The sequence below is a fragment of the Mchenga conophoros genome, linkage group LG2 (genome assembly GCF_057382185.1).
Source record: "Mchenga conophoros isolate Kocher_MC1m ecotype Shallow Benthic linkage group LG2, M_conophoros_male_GT1.1, whole genome shotgun sequence".
Lineage (NCBI taxonomy): Eukaryota > Metazoa > Chordata > Actinopteri > Cichliformes > Cichlidae > Mchenga > Mchenga conophoros.
In genome coordinates, this window is record NC_140527.1 from 6,506,865 (window position 1) to 6,529,200 (window position 22,336).

General features: G+C 39.8%; 2 protein-coding genes across 2 annotated transcripts; one reads left to right on the top strand and one right to left on the bottom strand.

Moving 5' to 3' along the window:
* Positions 1 to 905: 905 nt before the first annotated feature.
* LOC146581606 (uncharacterized) lies at positions 906 to 5,370 on the bottom strand. Its single transcript, XM_085246851.1, has 9 exons — positions 5,315 to 5,370; positions 3,728 to 3,778; positions 3,442 to 3,560; positions 2,954 to 3,346; positions 2,655 to 2,874; positions 2,320 to 2,531; positions 2,060 to 2,207; positions 1,872 to 1,981; positions 906 to 1,541 (listed from the first exon to the last, which is right to left on the bottom strand). The coding sequence occupies exons 2-9, from the start codon at positions 3,765 to 3,767 to the stop codon at positions 1,230 to 1,232; spliced, it is 1,554 nt and encodes a 517-aa protein (XP_085102977.1). The 5' UTR covers positions 3,768 to 3,778; positions 5,315 to 5,370; the 3' UTR covers positions 906 to 1,229.
* A 333-nt stretch (positions 5,371 to 5,703) lies between these two features.
* Positions 5,704 to 9,640, top strand: LOC146581607 (uncharacterized). The gene is made up of 4 exons (XM_085249164.1): positions 5,704 to 5,717; positions 5,877 to 6,159; positions 6,786 to 6,866; positions 7,488 to 9,640. The coding sequence occupies exons 1-4, from the start codon at positions 5,704 to 5,706 to the stop codon at positions 9,630 to 9,632; spliced, it is 2,523 nt and encodes an 840-aa protein (XP_085105290.1). The 3' UTR covers positions 9,633 to 9,640.
* Positions 9,641 to 22,336: the final 12,696 nt, after the last annotated feature.

A 22,336-nucleotide genomic window follows, 5' to 3' on the forward strand; every position in this document is an offset into this window, starting at 1 on the left:
ATTGAAATCTATTTTTGTCTGACTGACAATACTCTTCACTACACTGCTTTCTTGATTGTATGAGGGAGGTCAAAGGCTGGTTATCGAGTAACTCCCTAACTAAAAAGATAACGGAAATTATTGTCTTTGTTAGCCACATGCCGCGGGGACAATTAGCTGATATATTTGGGCCCTTTGCTACCTCCCTCTCTGATACAGTATGCAACATAGGTGTTCTTTTGGACAGTTTCTTTAAACTTGTTAAACAAGTGTCCTCTGTAGTACAGTCTACACTGCAAAAACCCACCTCCTTAATACTAGAAAAATACACTTATTTTTGGTGAAGATTTGCTTAAAACAAGTGAAATTATCTGCCCATGGGGTAAGTGTTTTTTTCTTAATAAGATTTCTTGAAATAAGAACAATATCTAGATTTAAATAAAGCTAAAAATAAGTATTTTACACTCATTCCAGGGAACAAATCAGAACATTGAAACTTAAAATAAGCTTTAACCACTTATTGTAGGCCACAAATAAGATAATAAAGCTAAAAATAAGTCTTTTACACTTATTACAGGCAACAAATTAGAACAATTGAAACTTAAAATAAGCTTTAACCACTGATTGTAGGCCACAAATAAAGATAATAAAGCTAAAAATAAGTCTTTTACACTTATTCCAGGCAACCAATCATGGCTTGAAACCTAAAATAAGCTTTAACCACTTGTTCTAAGTAAAATGTTGAAGAAATTAAATCTGAAAATAGGCATAAAACACTTATTCTAACAAACAAATCAAGGCAAATAATCTAAAAACTAGTACATTAAATCATTTTTAAGAAATTTCTTCTTTTTAAATTTAGCTAAACACTACTTTAAGATTATATTGCTGATTAAGGACAAAACAAAACTGAAACAGAGTAAAAGTGTCCATCTTTATTTGTCCACTTTAACAATAACCTGCAGATAATAAAGATACAATTGAACAGTACAGGTCCAACATTATGAGTTTGTTTAAGTGGTTTCAACATTTCAACAGCCTTAGAGGTTTCGCCATTGCCCCATTAAAATTGACGAGTGACATAGGAAGACCACAAAGATTCAAATTTCTTCCGAATGACACCAAATACCACAAAACTTGTCTGGGTGAGTAAATGAACATTTTCCATTTTAGAAATAAGACCCACATTGAAAAAACAAACAAAAACAAAACAGAAGTGCCCTCTCCTAATCTTATCTGAAATTTACACACTACTTTCCAATAAATGCATGCCATTCTGCCAGGGCTTTTCTGTAAGATGATGTAGTGTCATGCTCATGAATGGCATCCTGGAGAACTTCTGTCTGAATGACAGACAGCAGGGTTGCCACGCATTTGGGGTAAGTCAGATGGAGTGCATAAAAGTATGCCATCACATATATCATAGCCTCACCAATTTTTTCTTTGTCAAATGTTGTAACTGGTAAATTACCAACAGCAATGACACACTTGCAGCCATCGAACATCACTACTGGACATGACAAGCTTCGTTTCTGGAGGACAGCATCTGGATCTTCTGTAGGCTGCAAGACACAAAAGACATGACAGTCAACATCTTATGTTAATTGTATGTTTTTTTGCTGGGAATTGGTCATAACGTTGGAGATGTCATTATCTTGTTCTTTGTTGGTTACACACATTTTATAGTAGTTTTGACTTATGGTTTATCAAGCGACTCCTTATGTGACCACACTCGTGTACATTAAATACGTTATAAATGAATGAAAACAATAAATTATAGATTTAAGTCTTTCGGCTGAAACTGAAAAAGCATTTTTGAGTCATGTTTGACCGAAATATTTTGTTTGCCAAATTTTCTGTAGATCTTTATAAGCAAATTTTATAAAACTTACCTTCAGGACATGTAGAAATGCTTCAGAAGCATTCCCCATCTTTTTTGGTGGATGGGCAGGTGTGGGAAAGAGGGTTGGAAGAGCCTTCATCAGTGCAAGGTGGGCTTCAGCTGGACAAAGCAGAAACAAACCTTCATAAACATAAATTTTAAAGGATGAGAACTTTGTATTCAAATGGTAAAACTTACTTTTGTCCATGGTCATTGGTGGATTCATTGCCTTCTTTGACACACCGTAGAACTCTACCCTGGAGCAGAATTCTTCCCATCTCAGTTTTACTTGACTGATGAACTTGTTGTTGTGGGGATCCAAAATTCTGCGAAGCTCACCCAACGCCTACAATAGGTTTAAAAAAATAAGTAGACAAATAAAATCAAAATAACTTTACTACCACACCAAATATATTTGACATTAAAGTGATTATTTATTAACTGTTCCAAAAACTTACATGATGCAATTCTTTAAAGCATGGATATGCATCCAAGATGAGGCAAGCTCTGTTCTCCTCTTTCATGGTGTCTGAGTCAATGAAGGATCTTCTGGCTTCAAACTCGAGGTCTAATAGCTGGGACACATCTTCTTGGTTTGGTTTTGCCTTCTTACACATTTCTTGTAATGTTTTGTAATGTCTTGCTTGTATTTGCCGACTATCCTTGTCAGCTAAGATAGAGAGAAGTACAAGAGCATTTTGGTTTTTCATTGTTACTGAAGTAGACTTCCACAAAACATTAGCTACTACTGGCTGTGTGTTGATAACCATTTTACAAAATTACTAGTACTCACATGAAGTGGAGGCATTGTCAGAATTTCTGACAGGTGATAACAGAGTAGATGCACCACTGGAAGAACTGCGATCAGCATCTTCATCATCAGCTTCTTCATCCCTTGGGTAGAGGTCAGTGAGCCTTCTCTTGGGCCGTCCCCTCTCTGGTGTTGGTCCTTGCCTTTTTACTGGGGTTTTCATATTTTGCAGCCTTTTTTGTAACTTGGCATTAATGCTCTCCTGGTGAAAATACATATATATCATGCCCCCTGAACAAAACAAAATGATTTATATATGAGACACAAATACAAGAACTTACGTGTTTTACGCTTGCATCATTATCCTGCAGCATAGGATAATATTCCACAACTTTTTTAGCCATTGCAGTGATTTCGGTCTTAGAGGGGTATCGCTCCATTTGGCCTTGGCTTGCTCTCAAAAGGGACACCATACTTGTGATTGTATTTCTCACCAATCTGCATCTCAGTTCTTTTGACATGACGCATGCCTGTTCCCTGCCGGAGCAGGCCAACTCCAGGTAACTCTTTCGGCATTGCTCCAACTCACTGTCGGTGTACAGAACATATTCCGGAGGACTGGGGAGCTGCAAGGTTTTCAGCTGGCTTGCATTAGCATCAGCAGTTGGAGGGCCTGTTGCAACTACCCTGGGTGAAGAAGTTGTTTCAGGTTTCTGTGGTAGCGGATGGTCTTCCTGGTTTAGGGTGAGAAAATAAAAATGTCAAGTACTGCTAAAATAAAAGCATACTTTCTGGAGATTAGTTGAACTAAATATTTTTTACATAATACCTCAGGATGAATTATTGACCACACATGTTTTCTTCTGAGAAAGTGCTCAGGCCCAGAAAAAAGGTCCCTCAGATCATCACGGGTCAATGTTAAAAGCATGCACTCGTCAATGCTTGCAGCTAACAAAAAGACAAACACCAGTTAAACTGTGCAAGCACATAACTGCACAAACATAACTGTTTTTTTAATATTAATATATATATATATATATATATATATACACACACACACACACACACACACACACACACACACACACACACACAAATATATTATCAAATATAACCTTTAAGGACAGATACTGTTACATCATCCAGCTTCTCCATTGCTCAGTCACCTGCAAGACAAATGTTTACAATTAGTGTTATGTTAAAAACATTTGAAAAGTTGAATCTTAATTGAGTCCCATGAGAATCAAATTGATTCACGTCAAAGAATCGTTTTGATTGTTCAACATTTTTACCCTTTTTAAAGCTATTATAGAAAAGAAATGTCCAGACAGCCCGGCTGAGGTCTGAAAGGGTTATACAATATTGCCCGGTGAACTTTTACTCACCCAGATTTGTGTCATTGAATTTCATCAATAAGATTATGCTGACTAGGGCTGCCAGATCATGCATCCATTGGACGTAAAATGTACAGCTTATTGCACCAGCAGTATCTGCTCTTACATAACGATCATTAGCTTATAGCTTTAAGTGTTTAAGGTATGTGCTAACTAAAAATAAAGGCAAGATGATAGTTTATTACATTTTAAAGAAATTTGCAGATTGCTCATTGCTATCTAAAATATAAAAGGACACCGGAGTATATTCTCCAGCATCTCACACTTCTGATAATCAGTTGTCTGCTTGACGTTTATTCAGCTGTGTAAAAACTATAACTTTAATCTCAGCCAAACCGATTTACTCAGGAACAAATAAAATACTGAAAAAAGCCAAACAATAACATTTTTAAGTTATTTAAGTGACTTATATATCATGTTCACCTGAGTAGTGAAAGACGGCGGTGGTTTTGAAAATGGTTCGCCCGGAGTCCGGTGTTCTCACGGCTCTAGTGAGCGTTAAACCCCGGCTAGCTATCGAGCTAGTGGGTAACAGACGTCTCCGAAAACGTCGGAGCGCTTTTGAAAATATGTGGTGTCTTGATAAACTGTCCAGATATTTGAAGTTTACACGGCTACATTCTCGCCTGAAAATATGTTAAACGTTTATTTTGTGACCTAGAAAGAGTAATAAGAGAAATTTTAAAACTAACTAGCTGCCGCCATTTTTGGAAACTGAGCTAGGCCGCGCTATGAATTCTGGGATACAGCTTCTTCTTCTTCTTCGGGGTTTAACGGCAGCTGGCATCCTTGCACATACAGTGCTGCCATCTTCTGTTTCAATTTTGAATCGATACACAGCGCTACTTGTTTTACCAACCAGCCTGATTCCTGAATAACACTGTTTTGAGCCCACTTTAATAAATCCAATTAATATCAAAATATTAATTTAAACCCACACCTTGTGAGGGAATACAAGCAGCTAGTAAATCAGTCAAAGACAATTGGAAAACCCTGAATGTGGTTAATTAGCTCTCTTGCTAATTGAAAGAAATTCTCAGTGTGCCTATTAACTTAAGTTAATACAAACGGCTAATACTGCCCCTTATAAATAGCATAGCTAGGAATTCTCACAACATTACAGTAGATACTTCACTAAATAATGTTCTCTGAACCACATGCGAGGGCTGCTAAGCTAACGCTAGCATCCGTTAGCATGCTACATTACTCCTTCCCGCGCTCAAATTAAATTTATTATTCTGTCCGCTTGACTTTAAAACAGTGATTAGACTACACACTACTTACATTCAAAAAATTAAAATTGCTTACCTCTCTTTCTTGACGAAGCTTTCTCTCACAGTTTTTCTTTCAATGCTCAGGTGCAGAAGATTCCTGTGACTCCAAATTCAAACGGAGTTGGGTAACAACTAACATGGAACACGAAGGGGGGTGCACATCTCAATTTTTGCTTCTATATACAATTTAGTGGTTTGTACGTTCATAAAACACAGTCAGTATGATAGGTAAATTTCTTCTTCATTGATTTAAAATAAACTCTTATAGGTGTTATTTCATTTTACCTTATTTGTGACCATTTTTTGTTTTTACAGCTCCAGTTTGTAATACCCCCCTCCCCCCATGAACTTGGTATTTCCCAAACTAGCGCGGCAACAGCTCCACACTGCAACATATTTTTTGCTTGACTTTAGTCTAATACAATGGCCTGTTGGAGGTGTGTGATTTGCTTCGTCTTTGTGGCGTTAACATTGAAGTCTCTCTTAAGTCACATTAATACTGCACACAGTCGCAGTCCAGATTTCCGTGTCATTTGTGGAGTCGATGGATGCGCCGAGGATTACCGTGTTTTCAACTCGTTTTACCACCATCTCAGATGCACACATCCACAATACATCTCCACTGGGAACCCGCCTACAGGATGGCTGACAGCTTCATCCGATGCAAATGTATTAGGAGGCGAAAATTTTGGTACAGCCATTTTTGCCGACTATACTGCCGAACCCAGACAAACTGTTAGCAATGGCAATGGCACTGAAGTAGAGCCACCACCACTAGACCCCCCAGTAACATCGGAGGTGTTGGAGGAGGAGCGACAGGAAAGTCAGAACGTGATGGAGCAAGACGCGGCTGAGCTTCAAACACCTCGTCAGAATCAGGTAATGTACTTTATGTGTTTCTGTGTGTACGCGCGCGAATTTTTAATTGTATGTGTGTTGTTTAACCTTAACCAAGCACAGTTACCCCAATTCAGCTTTAGTAAAACCGTAGTAAAGCCTAACTAGAGAAAATGTACTCAGTTCAAGTGAAAATTATAGTTTTAAAGTTATGTGTTTTCTAAGATAAACTACTTGATTAGAATATTTTAATAGGTATGAAGGCCAGTGCTGAATTTCAAATGCATGAATCCGCTGAAATTCAGGCTTGCACAACAATGTAGGCTTAGTTACCATACTTAAACATAATAAATAAACTTATTTACCAGTGTTGTGTACCTGCCTTGGTTGTTGTTAGATGCTCCATGAACCAAGCAGCTTTCAAATTTTTCTTTCAGTTAACTTCAGAGTAGATTCCATAAAGATTGGTTAAGTTTCATTAAATAACTCTTAAATTGTTCATAACATTTGCAGCTTCATTAGCTATCCATTGTAGTATGAATCTTTTAATAGCAAAAATGTACAACAGTTTGGAATATTTCTTTGTTTTGTTTTGCATCTGGTGGAATTTGAAACACATTCTGAGTGAGTCATTTTTCTTACACAATGTTTTTCTTTTTGTCCTGTAGGGTAAAAGAGAAACTGTTGATCTTGCCAGATGTGCAGCTGCATTTGCTATTGGTGTGCGGGAGCAATGCCACCTATCACAGGTACTGCTTCATCTGATATTATGGGGGTGTCATTGTTAACTTGTTAATAAGTCTGGTTCAATGTAAGGCTGCAACTAATGATTTTTTTTTCATAATCTGTCCACTATCTTTGCAATTAATTGATTGTTTTTCATCGCTGGTTTTATTCAGCTATTACTTTCACCTATATAAGTTATTAAGAACAAATGTACATTACGAAGAAGTTAAGCACAAGAGTTGTGCAGTTCACTGCAATGTATGTAACTCTGGGCACACTCAACAGTTTAAAATAGGCTTAACAGTGTAAAATGTGTTCACTTTTAGGCATAAAAGACAAATGAAGTAGAATTACATAAAAAAAAATAAATGAGGCAATCATTTGTTCACTTTTTCTGTTGTAACCTTTCATGCTCCTCCATCTTGCTCGGTGCAATGTGTTTGTGCCACGTGAGTCATGCATGTGGCATGTCATGCAAAACAATGCCAATTATTGGCTGATTTCTTCTTCTACTGCTCCACTGGTAAATTACAACATTCAGTGGCTCATTAATTTGAGCTAAAGAAATAGAGTTGCATTTTGCTTCTGTTATATTTTCTATTTACGCTTTCATGTCTCTGATGTGTTTTTTTTTCCCCCATCAGAGGAGTGTCAACAACATTGTCCTTGGTGTCCAACAGTATCAAACAGCTCTTCTGACGTCCTTGAGGGGAAAAATAAAGACCATCCTTGAAAGGCAACCTGACAGCAATGGACCTTTACAACAAGAAGTTCTTTCAACACTGGACAACTTTCAGGATCCCTTTCCCATATGTGCAGCTTCAAACCTACAGGACCGTGTAACACAGATGCATTTCAACCCTGTCACACCTGAGGAGATCATCATTTCCAATTATGCCTGTAGAGTTAAAAAGGGAGAATCGAGAGTTCTTGCAATCAAAAACAAGTCTTTCTACTACATTCCTTTGATTGAAAGTTTGAAACAGCTTTTATCCAATTCAAGACTATTTGACATGCTCAGTGCTGGACCTCAGAGTTGCCCCAACGCCAGTTTTTTGTATGACATTAATGATGGAATTATTTTCAAAACCCACCCACTGTTTTCAAAGAAGAACTCTGCTTTACAACTGATACTCTATTCTGATGAGATAGAAATGTGTAACCCCCTAGGGTCACGTGCGAGTGTAAATAAACTACTAATGTTTTATTACACCTTAGGCAACATAGACCCTAAGTTTAGATCAAAGTTGGCTTCCATCAGACTTCTCGCAATCGCAAAGTCTAGGGACATAGATGAGTGTGGGGTAGATATAATACTGCGGAGAATCAATGAGGACTTGAAGTTACTGTACGATGGTGTTATGATTAACACTGTCAATGGGGAATTTTATTTAAACGGAGCAGTTGTTGCTGTGTGTGGAGACACTCTTGCCCAGCATGAGCTTGCAGGATTTAAGGAAGGAGTTGGTTTTGCGTATAGCAAATGTCGTCATTGTGAGTGTACTTTTGATGAAATGCAAGAAAATTTCAATGAACATAGTTTCACCAGACGGACATTGGATGGACACATTAGGCAGTGCATTGAAATAGAAAGGGCAACTACCGAATTTTTGAAATCCTCGCTCAAAACGACTTTTGGCATAAATAGACAAAGCAAATTAGTTGATTTCCCAGGTTTTAATCTCATAGAGCAGATGCCACAGGATATTATGCATGTAATTCTTGAAGGAGTGGCACCAATGGAAATTAAGTGTGTGTTGAAATACCTTGTTTTATCTGGAAATTTGGATTTGGACTTGTTTAATTCTGCCATGCAGAACTTTCCTTTTTCATCAGTGGACATACGTGACAAGCCTTCACCAATTAGTATTGCTACTTTAGCTTCAAGTGACAACAGACTCAAACAATCCTCTGGACAAATGCTTATATTGATCAAGATTGTGCCATTCTTATTGTACAGTGTTGTAGAGAAAAATCCCTTTATCCAGTTTATTTTGGATTTAATTGAAATTGTTAAAATACTTTTTGCCCCAGTTGTGTCTTTACAAACTGTGTCCAAACTAAAAAAAATGATAGAAGATCATCTTAAACAATTCAGGCAACTATTCCCAGAAAAAAATGTAATACCAAAGCAACATTACATGCTGCATCTTCCCTCTCAAATTATTGCCCTGGGACCTGTAATACGTCATATGTGCATGAGATTCGAGTCTAAACACAGTTTTTTTAAACAATGGTCATCCAAATTAAACTTTAAGAATGTGTGCAAGTCTCTTGTAAACCACAATCAGCTGCTGGAGTGTTGCCAAAGTGAAGCAGGAACTGAGCATCCGATATTTGTAAATGAGAAAGAACTAGGTCCTGTATCAGAGGTTGCTAATATGGACCATTTGCAATCAAAGGTTGTAGAGTTTTTGGGGATTGAAGATGCTATACATCATGCCGTTAGAGTAAAGTGGCTTATTTTACATGGAAACAAATACATCTGTGACAGGTCTCTTATACTCATTTCAGCAAATGGTTTAAACCCTATCTTTGGACTTGTAAAAAACATTTTTATTGTTAATAGTGTACTTTATTGTTTTGAATACCAGGTGTATGAAACCTTGGGTTTCAACAAAGACTTTCTTGCCTATGAAATTGCAATTCCCAACCTTGCCCAAGCAACTGAACTGACTGATGTTGAAGACCTACTTGATTTTACGTCATATTACCCAGTCAATTTCAGAAACAGTGTCTATGTTATGACAAAATATAACCTTGAAGATGTCCTTTCTTTAAAAACCTGAAATAAATACCTTCCAATGAGTGACTTTCTTATTTCAAGGAAAAAGGTGAATGTTTCTTATTTTGAGATAATTTTTGTTTTACACTCTATCTAAAAGCTATTTTTGCTTGAAATAAATGTAAAATGGTTCATTTTTAGATATACAGACTAAATAAGGAAAAAAAGTAATATATACTTGAAACAAGTCTAATCATCTAACACATGAGACTGGAAACTAGCTTGTAATGTTCAAAACAAGATGGACAAGATAATCTGGCTAAAATTAAGACAATAAATCTTGTCAAGCTACAAGGAATTTGCAGTGTAGCTTTTACCAACTACGACAAATCTAAGGCTAAGCATTACATACCGCAAATGGATCTTGAAAAACGTATCCATGCCTTTGCTACTTAAAGATTAGACTACCGCAACTCCCTTTACCTGGGCCTCCAATCTGCCCTTCTTCCTAAACTACAACTTGTCCAAAATGCAGCGGCACGCCTTTTAACTGGTACTCGAAATGGCTGACTTTAATGGCTGCCCATTAAATATTGGATTGATTTTAAGATTTTATTGCTTATATTCAAAATCATAAATAATATTGCGCCTTGCTATTTAACTGAACTTCTCAGCCTGTATACTTCTAGGAGAGCACTTCAATCATCGAGTCAAATGCTCTTGGCGCAACCTATGTCCTGGCTAAAAAACCAGAGGTGATCGTGCCTTTGACATTGCTGCACCTAATATCTGGAACAGTCTTCCAGCTGATATTCACGTGTCGGAATCTATTCAGTCTTTTAAAACACGATTGAAAACGTATTTATTTGATCTTGCATTTTCGGTTAGTGATTTATCGGATGTACACTTTGTACTTTTATTGCATCTGTATCTAATTTCAACCTATTGTCTTACTAGTTTTTTTTACACTAGGAGTGAAATATTTCTTTTAACATAGTATTCCCATGTTAATTACTGCTTTGTTTTTTTTCGGGACGTGTATATATACTCTGCTATCATACCCAATTAATTTTATTTCATATTTTACTATTTAGAAGCACTATGGTGTACCTCTGGTCTTTAATTGTGCTATATAAATAAAGTATTGATTGATTGATATAAAAATTTTTTTAAATGAAATACCCCACAGTCCACTTTTGAATGCAAGCTTGAGTTTCTCCCCCCTTACTTTTAAAGATATTACCTCTTTAACTTTATCTTTATAGTATTAACAAGCTAAAGACAGTAAACATATAAAGGAAAATTACTTCTAAGTAGGGCTGGGCGATATGGCCGAAAATCCATATTGCGGTATAATTCGAAGCATGTGCGGTAACCATATATATAGATATTCTTTTCTTCTGTATAATGTATTTTCCACACTATAAAGCACACTTAAAATCCTTTAATTTTCTCAAAAATCAACAGTGTGCCTTATGTATGAATTCTGGTTGTGCTTACTGACCTTGAAACGATTTTATTTGGTACATAGTGCTCAAAAATCTGTCAAATTTTTTTTAGTAACACTTATGTCTTGAAGAGGGTGATTTGGCAATGAAGTGACCCGATTTCTGACCCTCTACGCCTCTCCTGTGACTCACAGCATGACCGCAAAGTTAGTGGAAAAGGCAATACAAATGTATAGGGGATTTTGAAAGTACATTTTGGGGGGCCTAATCGCGTAGGAGTGGCGTATCAGAATGCAAACACTTATGTCTTGAAGAGGGTGATTTGGCGATGAAGTGACCCGATTTCTGACCCTCTACGCCCCTCCTGTGACTCACAGCATGACCGCAAAGTTAGTGGAAAAGGCAATACAAATGTATAGGGGATTTTGAAAGTACATTTTGGGGGGCCTAATCGTGTAGGAGTGGCGTATCAGAATGCAAACACTTATGTCTTGAAGAGGGTGATTTGGCGATGAAGTGACCCGATTTCTGACCCTCTACGCCCCTCCTGTGACTCACAGCATGACCGCAAAGTTAGTGGAAAAGGCAATACAAATGTATAGGGGATTTTGAAAGTACATTTTGGGGGGCCTAATCGTGTAGGAGTGGCGTATCAGAATGCAAACACTTATGTCTTGAAGAGGGTGATTTGGCGATGAAGTGACCCGATTTCTGACCCTCTACGCCCCTCCTGTGACTCACAGCATGACCGCAAAGTTAGTGGAAAAGGCAATACAAATGTATAGGGGATTTTGAAAGTACATTTTGGGGGGCCTAATCGTGTAGGAGTGGCGTATCAGAATGCAAACACTTATGTCTTGAAGAGGGTGATTTGGCGATGAAGTGACCCGATTTCTGACCCTCTACGCCCCTCCTGTGACTCACAGCATGACCGCAAAGTTAGGAGAAAAGGCAATGCAATTGCATAGGGAAGTTTGAAAGTACATTTTGGGGGGCCTATTCGCGTAGGAGTGACATATCAGAATGCTCAACCCTTCAAAACTGCACCCAGATCATTAAGAAATGCTTTTGATGTAAATCCATTCATAAAATATAAAGTTATACTTAGTTTAAAAGTTTACACTTTGTCAGGAAAATGGCCCCACCGGTCCAATTTTACACACTTGCAATACCACATTTCAACAGTAGGGCGTCAAGTCGACGCACACATTTACACACGTTGTCAGGAAAAGTCACTTCCAGGGGACCAATTTTACTTTTCAAAAAAAATCGCACTAGGCATATCAGGAGGCTGTTTTCTATCCATTGCAATGCTTGTGCCTGTTGTGGACCGGCGCTCGGTCCCCACCGGAAAAATTGGACCCCACGAGGTGAGTGAAATCTCAGGTTGTGGATCCCACCAGGTAGTAAATACGAGAACACACACACACACACACACACACACACACACACACACACACACACACACACACACACACACACACACACACACACACACAAAATAATCTAACCTGAATTGAAATTAAAATTAATACTTTAACAATTCTGTCTTGCAGTGTTAGTCAGTAAGTGACAGGCTGCTCCCGTATGGGATTAGAACGATGCCACCTTATCCCATAGTCCAGCCAATATACATTCGTATATACGCAGCTAATCAACGTCGTTTACAGGCTATGACAGCGTCCTTATGTGCCGAGACCGGTGTTTTAGCTAGCAAAGCGGCGTGGCTGATGTGGAGTGAAGCCACGTTAATGACAATGTGTACAACCATTGGAGATGTGAGCAGGACAGACAGAACAACTGACGGGAAAAGTGTGGACTTTATACCAGTTTTTAAATTGTGTTGATAGGCCATGTAAAACCAGACTTATGATAAAAATATCTGCAATGTTTGGTTTTCTTCCTGAATACTATCGTTGTTAAATATTACTGCAGGAAGAAACGGTAAAAACTGCGTTTTATAAGATAAGCGCTTGAAAGCACTCTCCGCCTGTGAGCAAAAACAAAACCAAAAAAAACCCCCACCCTTTCGTATTGGTCGAAAAATGTACCATGTTGACCAATAAAAAAATGATATGGCAGCATGGCATTTAGATGTTTAGGAAGGGGGGAAGTTTTAGGAGTGACGGTGGTGTTTTGAGATGTGAGAGATAGTTAGTGTGTAGTGTAGTCAATAGTTTTGTTGTGTGTGTCAGAACAATGAGGCGACTGCTGAATGTTACAGGTGTTACAGGAGTGATACATCTCCTGTTGTCAGGCCTGCAGGTATCAGGCTGTTGTTCTCCTTTATCTCATAGTGGACAGAAATAATTTTTTGGAGTGGCACAAATAATTTGTGTGGCATCAAATGTTATGCAGAACAGCTGATTGTTCTGTAAATAGTCGTTTATTTTAAAAACTGCCTTGGCTTCATTTTTAGGTAAACAGCTGCAAAAAACGTTGTTGTTTGCAAAACTCAGTTACTTTTTTGAAGTAGTAACTATATAATTAATTGCCCAACATTGGTCATTATATCCTGTATTTTGCAGACAGAGAGTTACAGGACTCTCTCCCAGACCACAGACTCATAATACATAAGTCACAGCTTTATAACAAAACTGTTGTAATAGTAATTTTACAATGTATGTTGAAGAGATATTACTGCCCTCTGTTGGTGTGTCTGTGCATTACAAGCAATAAAAGGTGTTCGTTAAAAACATCAGGTTATGGGCCCAGAGGTCGCCAAGGGAAGCTGCTAACACGTTTTCTTTTGGGAGTCATAAACAGAATTGTGGGATTCACAATGGAAGATAGATTGTTTATTGACAAGCTGAGTGGACCGGAGAATTGGGCAACGTGGAAATTTCAACTGGAGCACCTGTTGAAGGCAAAAGGACTGTGGGGTATGGTACAGGAGACGGAGCAGTTAGCTGCGGATGCTAATGCCCAAGCGCGAGCTGAATTTGAACGGAAGAAAGAAAAGGCATTTTCAGTGCTGGTACTGAATGTAAGTACACCCCAATTGTACTTGATAACAAACTGTAAGATGGGAGATGCTAAAAGCACAGTTTGAAAGAGATACTGTTGCTAACAAGCTATTTCTGAAGAAGAAGTATTTCCGGTGTGAAATGAAGGAAGGAGAACATCTCAATGATCATTTAAAGAGGATGAAGGAACTTACTGATCAGCTAGGGGCAATAGGTTCTGTATTTGAAGAGGAAGATCAAATTGTCACCCTTCTAGGTAGTTTGCCACCCAGCTATGCAACTGTTGTTACTGCTTTGGAGACAAAGATGGACAGTCTGACACTACAGTTTGTTCAACAAGCCTTGATAAATGAGGAACAAAAGCGAGTGCTTACTGACAACACCACTGTGTCCAGTAGTGTATCAGCGATGTCATCTCAGATGCATAGAAATGAACAGAGTGGATCAAAAACAGTGGGAGCAAACAGCTCCGACTCATGGAGATGTTACAAATGTGGGAAGGAAGGACATATCAAGCGTGATTGTCCAAGCATTAAAAAAAAATACAAGGCCCACAAGGCTAAAAGCGTGGTGTATAAGGACAAAGAGGACTCATATGAGGGAGCTTTTGTTGTAAATGAGTCATGTAAAAGTGATGCACAACAAGAAGAATGGTTAATTGATTCAGGAGCGTCAAAACACATGACATGGAATAAAGAAGCTCTACAAAACTACCAAGAGTTTTCAGAACCACAAACAGTGAAACTCGGTGATGGCAGAGTAGTTGAGGCTTTAGGTCTGGGCAACATAACAATGAAAATGTCATTCAGAGTTAGTAATGGAAAAGATGTCACAATGTATGATGTGCTGTATGTTCCCAAATTATCAATGAACCTTTTCTCAGTGGGAGCTGCTGCCAAGAAGGGAAATACAGTGAAGTTCAAAAGGACTCATTGCTACATAAGAGGAAAGAATGGAGCTCTCCATGGAATAGGAACACAAAGATCTGACCGATTGTATCAGCTGGATATTGAGGGAAACTGCACAACCTGTCATGGAGCGTCAACTGCTTCAGTTCCAGCAAGTATGTGGCATCAGCGTCTAGGTCACACTACAAATCTGAAAAAAGTCAAAAACTTGGTAAAAGGGGTTAGCTTTACAAATGAAGAGGAGGACATTTTTTGTGAAGCTTGTGTTGAGGGCAAATTATCAAGAAAACCTTACAAATCAGTGGGAGAAATACGAACAAAACGTAAGTTGCAATTAGTGCATAGTGACGTTTGTGGTCCTTTTCAAACTGAGTCACTTGGAGGAAAAAAGTACTTTGTGACTTTCATTGATGACTACTCCAGATGTTGTAAAGTGTATTTCATAAGAGAAAAAACGGAAGTCCTGAGCAAGTTCAAAGAGTTTGAAAGAATCTTCTCAAATGAATGTGGACAGGGAGTAATAAGACTCAGAACTGACAATGGTGGGGAATACACATCTAAAGAGTTTCAAGAATATTTGAAAGCTCAAGGCATCCACCATGAAATGACTGTAACACACACACCACAGCAAAATGGTGTTGCAGAAAGAAAAAACAGAACTCTAGTGGAATCAGCTAGAAGCATGCTATTACATGCAAAGTTGCCAAACACATTCTGGGCAGAAGCTGTTGCTACTGCAGCTTACACACAGAATAGGCTCCCAACATCTGCTTTAAAGAACGAAACACCCTATCAGAGATGGTATGAAAAAACCCCAGACATTAGCCATATGAAAGTATTTGGTTGTGTTGCTTATGCTCATGTTCCAGACACAGAGAGAAAGAAGCTGGACAAAAAGGCAGTGAAAGTCCGTTTCCTGGGATATGCAACCAATGCAAAAGGCTACCGACTGTGGGATGAGGAAAAAGGAAAAATACTGATTCGACGAGATATGGTCTTCAATGAAACAGAGTTTAAATGCAAACAAAGTGAAAAAGATCTCGGTTTGGGGAATGAGGTGACACTACACACGGGTGAAAGACAAACAAGTACTGAGGAGACTGTCACCAGTGAGGCTGCAAAAGGAGATCAGCGGATCAGAAGACCTCCAAAGAGATATGGATTTGAGGAGTTTGCTGATGCAGCTACAGTTGATCATTATGCAAACATCTGTTGTGTCACAGAACCAAATACACTAGAAGAGGCTATGTCAAGTCCAAATGCAAAGGAGTGGAAAGAAGCAGCTGATTTGGAATATGAGTCACTGCTAGAAAATGGCACATGGGATTTAGTGGATCTACCAAAGGATCGCAAAGCAGTTGGATCAAAATGGGTCTTTAAAGTTAAGCATCACAGTGATGGACAAGTGGAAAGATACAAGTGCAGACTTGTTGCCAAAGGCTATTCACAGATTTATGGTGCAGACTATGATGAAACATTCTCTCCAGTTGTACGATTTGGTTCAATTCGTACATTGTTGTCATTTGCTGTGCAAAACAATCTAAATGTGCATCAAATGGATGTTGTGACTGCATTCTTGAATGGACACCTGGAAGAGGAAATCTACATGGAGCAGCCAGAGGGTTACATCAAACCTGGGCAGGAACATCTAGTGTGCAAACTAAACAAGTCAATATATGGACTGAAGCAGTCTCCACGTTGCTGGAGCAAAGCTTTTACAGAGTTCATGAAAAGTATTGGTTTTACACAGAGTACTTCAGATCAGTGTGTGTTTGTTAGAACAGGTCAGGAGTTGGAAATATTGGCTGTGTATGTTGATGATCTGATTTTGATTACAGAATCAGCAGAGAGCATGAAGACCTTAAAGGACACTCTGAAGAAACACTACAAAATGAAGGACATGGGTGAGCTATCCTACATTCTGGGCATCTCAGTGGTCCAAGACAAGGACAAAAACCATGTTATGCTTCATCAGAGGCAGTATATTGAAAACATACTACAAAAGTATGGAATGGACAGTGCCAATCCAGTAGCAACTCCAGCTGACACAAATGTCAAATTAAGAAAGAGTGATGATGTCAGTCAACCTGTAAACCCAAGCATGTATCAGTCAATGGTTGGAAGTTTATTGTATGCTGCCATGGCCACACGACCAGATATTGCACAAGCAGTGAGTGTGGTGTCAAGGTTCAATGCAAATCCAAACACTACACACCTGACAGCTGTGAAAAGAATCCTGAGATATTTGAAAGGAACTCTAAACATGGGGCTCAAATATCAAAGAACAGAAACAGGAACCTTGGTTGGGTATTCAGATGCTGATTGGGCAGGTGATCAGGACGATTGACGTTCTACAACTGGAAACATCTTTCTACTTGCAGGAGGTGCAGTCAGTTGGCTTAGCAAGAAACAAGCAACAGTTGCACTTTCAACTGCAGAGGCTGAGTATATTGCTTTGAGCCAAGCTGCACAAGAAGGAGTTTGGTTAAGACGACTACTAACTGAGTTTGGAATGGAAACCACAGCAACAGTGATCCTGGAGGACAATCAAGGAGCAATTGCAATCGCAAAAAATCCAGTCGATCATGCAAGAACAAAGCACATAGACATTCGTTACCACTACATTCGTGAATGTGTGCAAAATGGACAAATCCAGCTGAAGTACTGCTGTACAGAAAACATGAAGGCTGATATGTTAACCAAACCGCTGCCTAGACAAAAGTTTGAGTATCTCAGAGGGAAGATTGGACTGTGTTCAGTTTAAAAGGGTTATCATATGCTTAACATGCCTATACTATGCTTATGTTAAGATGGTGAGCATTTAACTGTAATGAAGAATAATAGTTTTGTCTAAGATGGACACAGTACATTTTTTGTGTGAGTTCAAAACAAAAGAGAAAATGTTTATTTTCTAGTAACACCGTGATATAGGTGCATAATGTTGTTTTTTGAAAGAAATAAGCAATGGCAGTCAAGTAAGTGAACTCCATGGTAAAATTAAGTGGGAGTGTTGTAATAGTAATTTTACAATGTATGTTGAAGAGATATTACTGCCCTCTGTTGGTGTGTCTGTGCATTACAAGCAATAAAAGGTGTTCGTTAAAAACATCAAAAACAAAAAAAGAAAAGAAAAGAAAGAAAGTTGTTTTCAAAATTGGGGTTCAAGTTACTTTTACTTCCAATAGTGTTAACATACTACACAGGTCATGAACAAGGTTTTTTTTTTAATTTTCATTGTAAGTGGGCTAAAACAGTTAATTAAAAGTAGTCTAACATAAATGTAAATGCTGTAATTTGATTTTTTTTATTTTATTTTTTTTTTAAACTTTTATTTAACTTTTTTTCCCCAACAAATATAAGACTGGTTCACATCCAAAATAATAACACTACACAGCACTAGAATATTACAACATTATGTCCATAACTGTTGTCCTCTAGGATCCAGTTTATAGGTTACTCCCAGTGCTTCCAGTGGTCTCTTCCATTTGTCCACAAAAATTCGGGAGCTCCCATCAATATAATGTCCCAGCCTGATCAGAGTCATAACTTCAATGATGAGCGACTTCCATAGAGAAATGGAGGGAGGCTCAGCCCCCACCCATCTCAACATAATGCTTTTCCTGGCCAACATTAACAGTGACTGAATTACATGCTCATGTTGTACCAGTGAGACAGGAATATATCCCAATATACACATTAATGGGTTTTCTGTCACCTGATGACCAATGGCTGTACTAATATTGGCGCAGACCTCTTTCCAAAATGACTGAATAATAGCACATTCCCACAAGCAGTGGAATCTAGTGCCCACTCTGACCTTACACTTGAGACAGTTTGGAGACATATATTTTCTCCATAAATATATGGAGAAATATACACATTGTGCAAAATTTTGTACTGCAGTTCTTTAAATCGGTTACAAACAGAGATTTTGGATGGAAGGAGCAAGATTTTGTCCCATGCCTGTATATCTATTTGACATTTAAGCAGCGTCCCCCAAGATTTTCTCAACCATGCCAGTTTATCCACGATTAGGGCATAAATCTCGGAATAAAACTTTGATACAAAATGTTTATGCTCCCTATTATCCAGAAAAAATTTCTCCAACCGAAAAGAGGCAGTTGAGATTCGTAATGTTTTAGCATTTTTTAACACATAATTTCTCAATTGCAAATACTTATAAAACTCAGTCTTTGACATAGAATACTGGGACTCAAGGATTCAAATGATTTAAACTCACCATGTTTAAAGAGGTCATAAAACCTCTTTACACCTACTTTATGCCATCCCACAAAGCTTGACCCTATGTTTTGTGGCAGAAGGTCTGGATTATTTATAAACGTTGACAAGATATTAAACGGAAGACTACTGTTAAAAATTTTTCTCAGTTTTCCCCACGTCCACATAGCATTATATATCAGTGGGTTATGCTTTATTACGTGAGGTAAGTCATTTAGACGTTTCCCTAAGAAGTTAACAGGTGAGGATGGTTTACATAATACTTCCTCAATATTTAGCCATGGCAGATCAGAATGTTCATGTATCCAGGAAGAAAGAATCCTCGCTTGTATTGAGAGGACATAATTTTCTATGTTTGGCACTCCCCACCCGCCCAGATCTTTCGGTAACTGTAGTGTCTCCAATTTAATTTTGGGTTTTCTTCCTGCCCAAATGAAATCCACCATAGCCTTGTTAATTACTTTAATATCTTCTGATTTCAAGATTGCAAACAACATGCCTGTGGGATATAATATTTTCGGTAGGATTACCATTTTAATGAGATTTATTCTTCCCAAAAATGATATCGGAAGTGATCTCCATCTTGTCAGCATCTCCCGAAGATCTTGAACCATTCCATTAATATTTTCTCTATATAAGTGTCCAACATTTGGTGTAACTTTAACTCCCAAATATACAAAACCTGATGGTGCCCAATGAAAGGGTTTAACATATAAAGGTTCATTATCCCCTCCACTACACAAAGTCATTATAACAGATTTATCAAAATTTACTTTGTATCCAGATATAAGACCAAAGTCCTTGATGCACCTAATAAGAACGGGTAAAGAGTTAACCGGGTCAGTCAGAGTCAGAAGAATATCGTCTGCATAAAGCAGAATTTTATGTTGTCTATCCCCAATTTTAACTCCAAGAACACTTGGATTTTGTCTAATGGCCATGGCCAAGGGCTCGATGGCCAAAGCAAATAATAGTGGTGACAATGGGCTACCTTGTGCTGTACCTCTGCTCAGTGAAAATGGATGAATCAATTAGATGAATCAATATCCCTTCCTACTGCAAAGTGGGAAGCAGATTTATCAGTCAACCTAGACCAAAACTTCTGGTCTCAGATTTGCTTAAAAACTTTCAAATTAATTAAAAATCCCAGTCTGCAATTAATACAATACAAAATACTTCATAGAGTGCACTATACAGGTCATCGGATGTTCAAGATGGGCTTTACATCTTCCAACAACTGCTCACACTGTCAAGGCAATACACCAGACAATTACATCCACGCTCTTTGGTTCTGTCCACCAGTGCAAAAGTTTTGGCGCGAGATATGTGAAGACTTATCAAAGTGTCTGAAATGTAACATTCCAACTTCCCCCTTAGTGTGTCTACTGGGCAGCTTAGATAATGTCACTTCAGAAAAGAATATAGCCCATATGATCTTCACTGCCCTATGCATAGCCAAGAAAACAGTCCTCATGAACTGGAAAAATAAAAATAATCTTAATTCTAACCAATATAGAAATTATCTATTAGATTACATTAGTCTTGACACAGCCTCTGCCACCACATTAGATCAATTGCTCTGGGCCCCTTTTATCAGCTCCATCACCTAGTGGGGGTGGGGGGTCATAGTTTGGTCCCGCCTTCACTGTTGTGATTGGTGAGGGGGTAGGGACAGGCTTAGGGCGTCGGGGGGTTCCCCGGAGGCATCTTCCTTGGGGGGCTCAACCCGGGGTAGCGGTCACGTCCGGTTGGGGGCTCTGTTGGCTCTCAGGTGACTGTTTCCTCGCGGCTGTGTGCAGCGGGGCTAGGGGAGGGTCTGTGCTGACGGACGTGGGTTACTGACCTGGCAACCTGGCTGCCCCTGGGTGGGTCCGGGATGGGCGTGAGGTTCTGGGGGCGCTCCGTCTCTGGGCTGGGGCCCCGGCCGGGCCTCGGGGGCTTGGGTCCTGGTTGGTGTGTTGCCGGGGTTGTGGGCGGGTGGGTGCATGGGGGCCCGGCCCTGGAGCAGGGTGCCGCCGGTGCGTCGAGCCGCCTGGGGGGCTCTTCATCTGGTGGGGGGGATGGTCACATCTTGCAGGAGCTTTCTTCTCTTCAGGAACTCTCTGCGGGAGGGGGAGATACAGGAGAGGTGGAGGAAGATCTCAGCCTGGGCGTTTACCGTCTTATGTAGTCTGGAAGATGTGTGGATGGTGGGGTGGGTGCAGTTTTCTCTGTGGTGGGGTTGGGTGGACTGTCCAGGGCTCTGTGGAGCCGGAGGGCGCTACTGCACTGGGCCCCGGTCTGATGGGCCTGGGCCCCCCTTCCCTGGCGGGTCGCGGAGGGTGGGAGTGCCTACTGGGGTCAGCGGGGGAGCTGGCCCTAGAGAGGGGTTACCTGCCCCTCCCTTCCTTCCCTCCCCATCTCCAGCTGCCTCCCTCTTCCCGCTCCTCCACAACCACCCACACATGCAGGGCCTTGGAGTGGGGGTATGTCACCAGGGTGCAGAGGAGGCTACCCCCCCGTCCCCTTCTGGCTGCCTCTGCCTCAATTTTATCCCACAACTTAGACATTCACATTATTCACACTCTCATTACACATACATATAGGATCTTGGGGGTGGGCACAATCACGGAGTCCAATTTACCATCAGGGTGTATACCTCACCCCTGACGTCGTTGCCCACCTCTCAATTTTAAATACACTTAGTCATTGAGGGCTAGCAGGAGGGACTATGCGCTTACCTGCTGCTCCATGGCAGGTAGCTCCATGCCCTCCTGGGTTTTAATTGCACCTTAGAACACATATGCATCAACACTACAATGAGCGGGTGGAGGGAGGTTTGGAGTCTTCTCCCACCCCCATTCTCTGCGGCCTGCTGGAGCGGGAGGGCTAGTAGGAGGAGTTGGCCGTCCGACTGCGGTCTGGGGTGTGGGGCCTCCCTGCTGCTGCGGAGTCGGGGTGGTCTGCCTCTCCCCACCGCAGGGAAAAGGGTAACACCACCTGGGTCTGGGTGCAATTCCCCCCTCCAGGGACAAGGGTACCTAGACCCGGTTTGTAGAGTACGCTTGGGGAGTGTGATTGTGTGTACAGCGTCTCTTTATGTCTGTCTCCACGTTGGTTGAGTGTGGAGTGAGTGCATATGAGAGCATGAGGGTGGGAATGGATGTTTGTGTCTGTGTGTGCCTGTATGTCTGTGTCTATATGTCAGGTTGGGTATCAGACGCCACC

What these genes read in the sequence shown, in the direction of transcription:
- LOC146581606 (XM_085246851.1), bottom strand. Translation starts at nt 3,767, where the DNA reads ATGGAGAAGCTGGATGATGTAACAGTATCTGTCCTTAAAG. An exon ending in GCTTTAAAGAATTGCATCAT is followed by an intron (nt 2,208 to 2,319) that starts GTAAGTTTTTGG and finishes AACCTATTGTAG; the next exon opens with GCGTTGGGTGAGCTTCGCAG. An exon ending in CATTTCTACATGTCCTGAAG is followed by an intron (nt 1,542 to 1,871) that starts GTAAGTTTTATA and finishes TGTGTCTTGCAG; the next exon opens with CCTACAGAAGATCCAGATGC.
- LOC146581607 (XM_085249164.1), top strand. An exon ending in AAACACCTCGTCAGAATCAG is followed by an intron (nt 6,160 to 6,785) that starts GTAATGTACTTT and finishes TTTGTCCTGTAG; the next exon opens with GGTAAAAGAGAAACTGTTGA. An exon ending in AGCAATGCCACCTATCACAG is followed by an intron (nt 6,867 to 7,487) that starts GTACTGCTTCAT and finishes TTCCCCCATCAG; the next exon opens with AGGAGTGTCAACAACATTGT.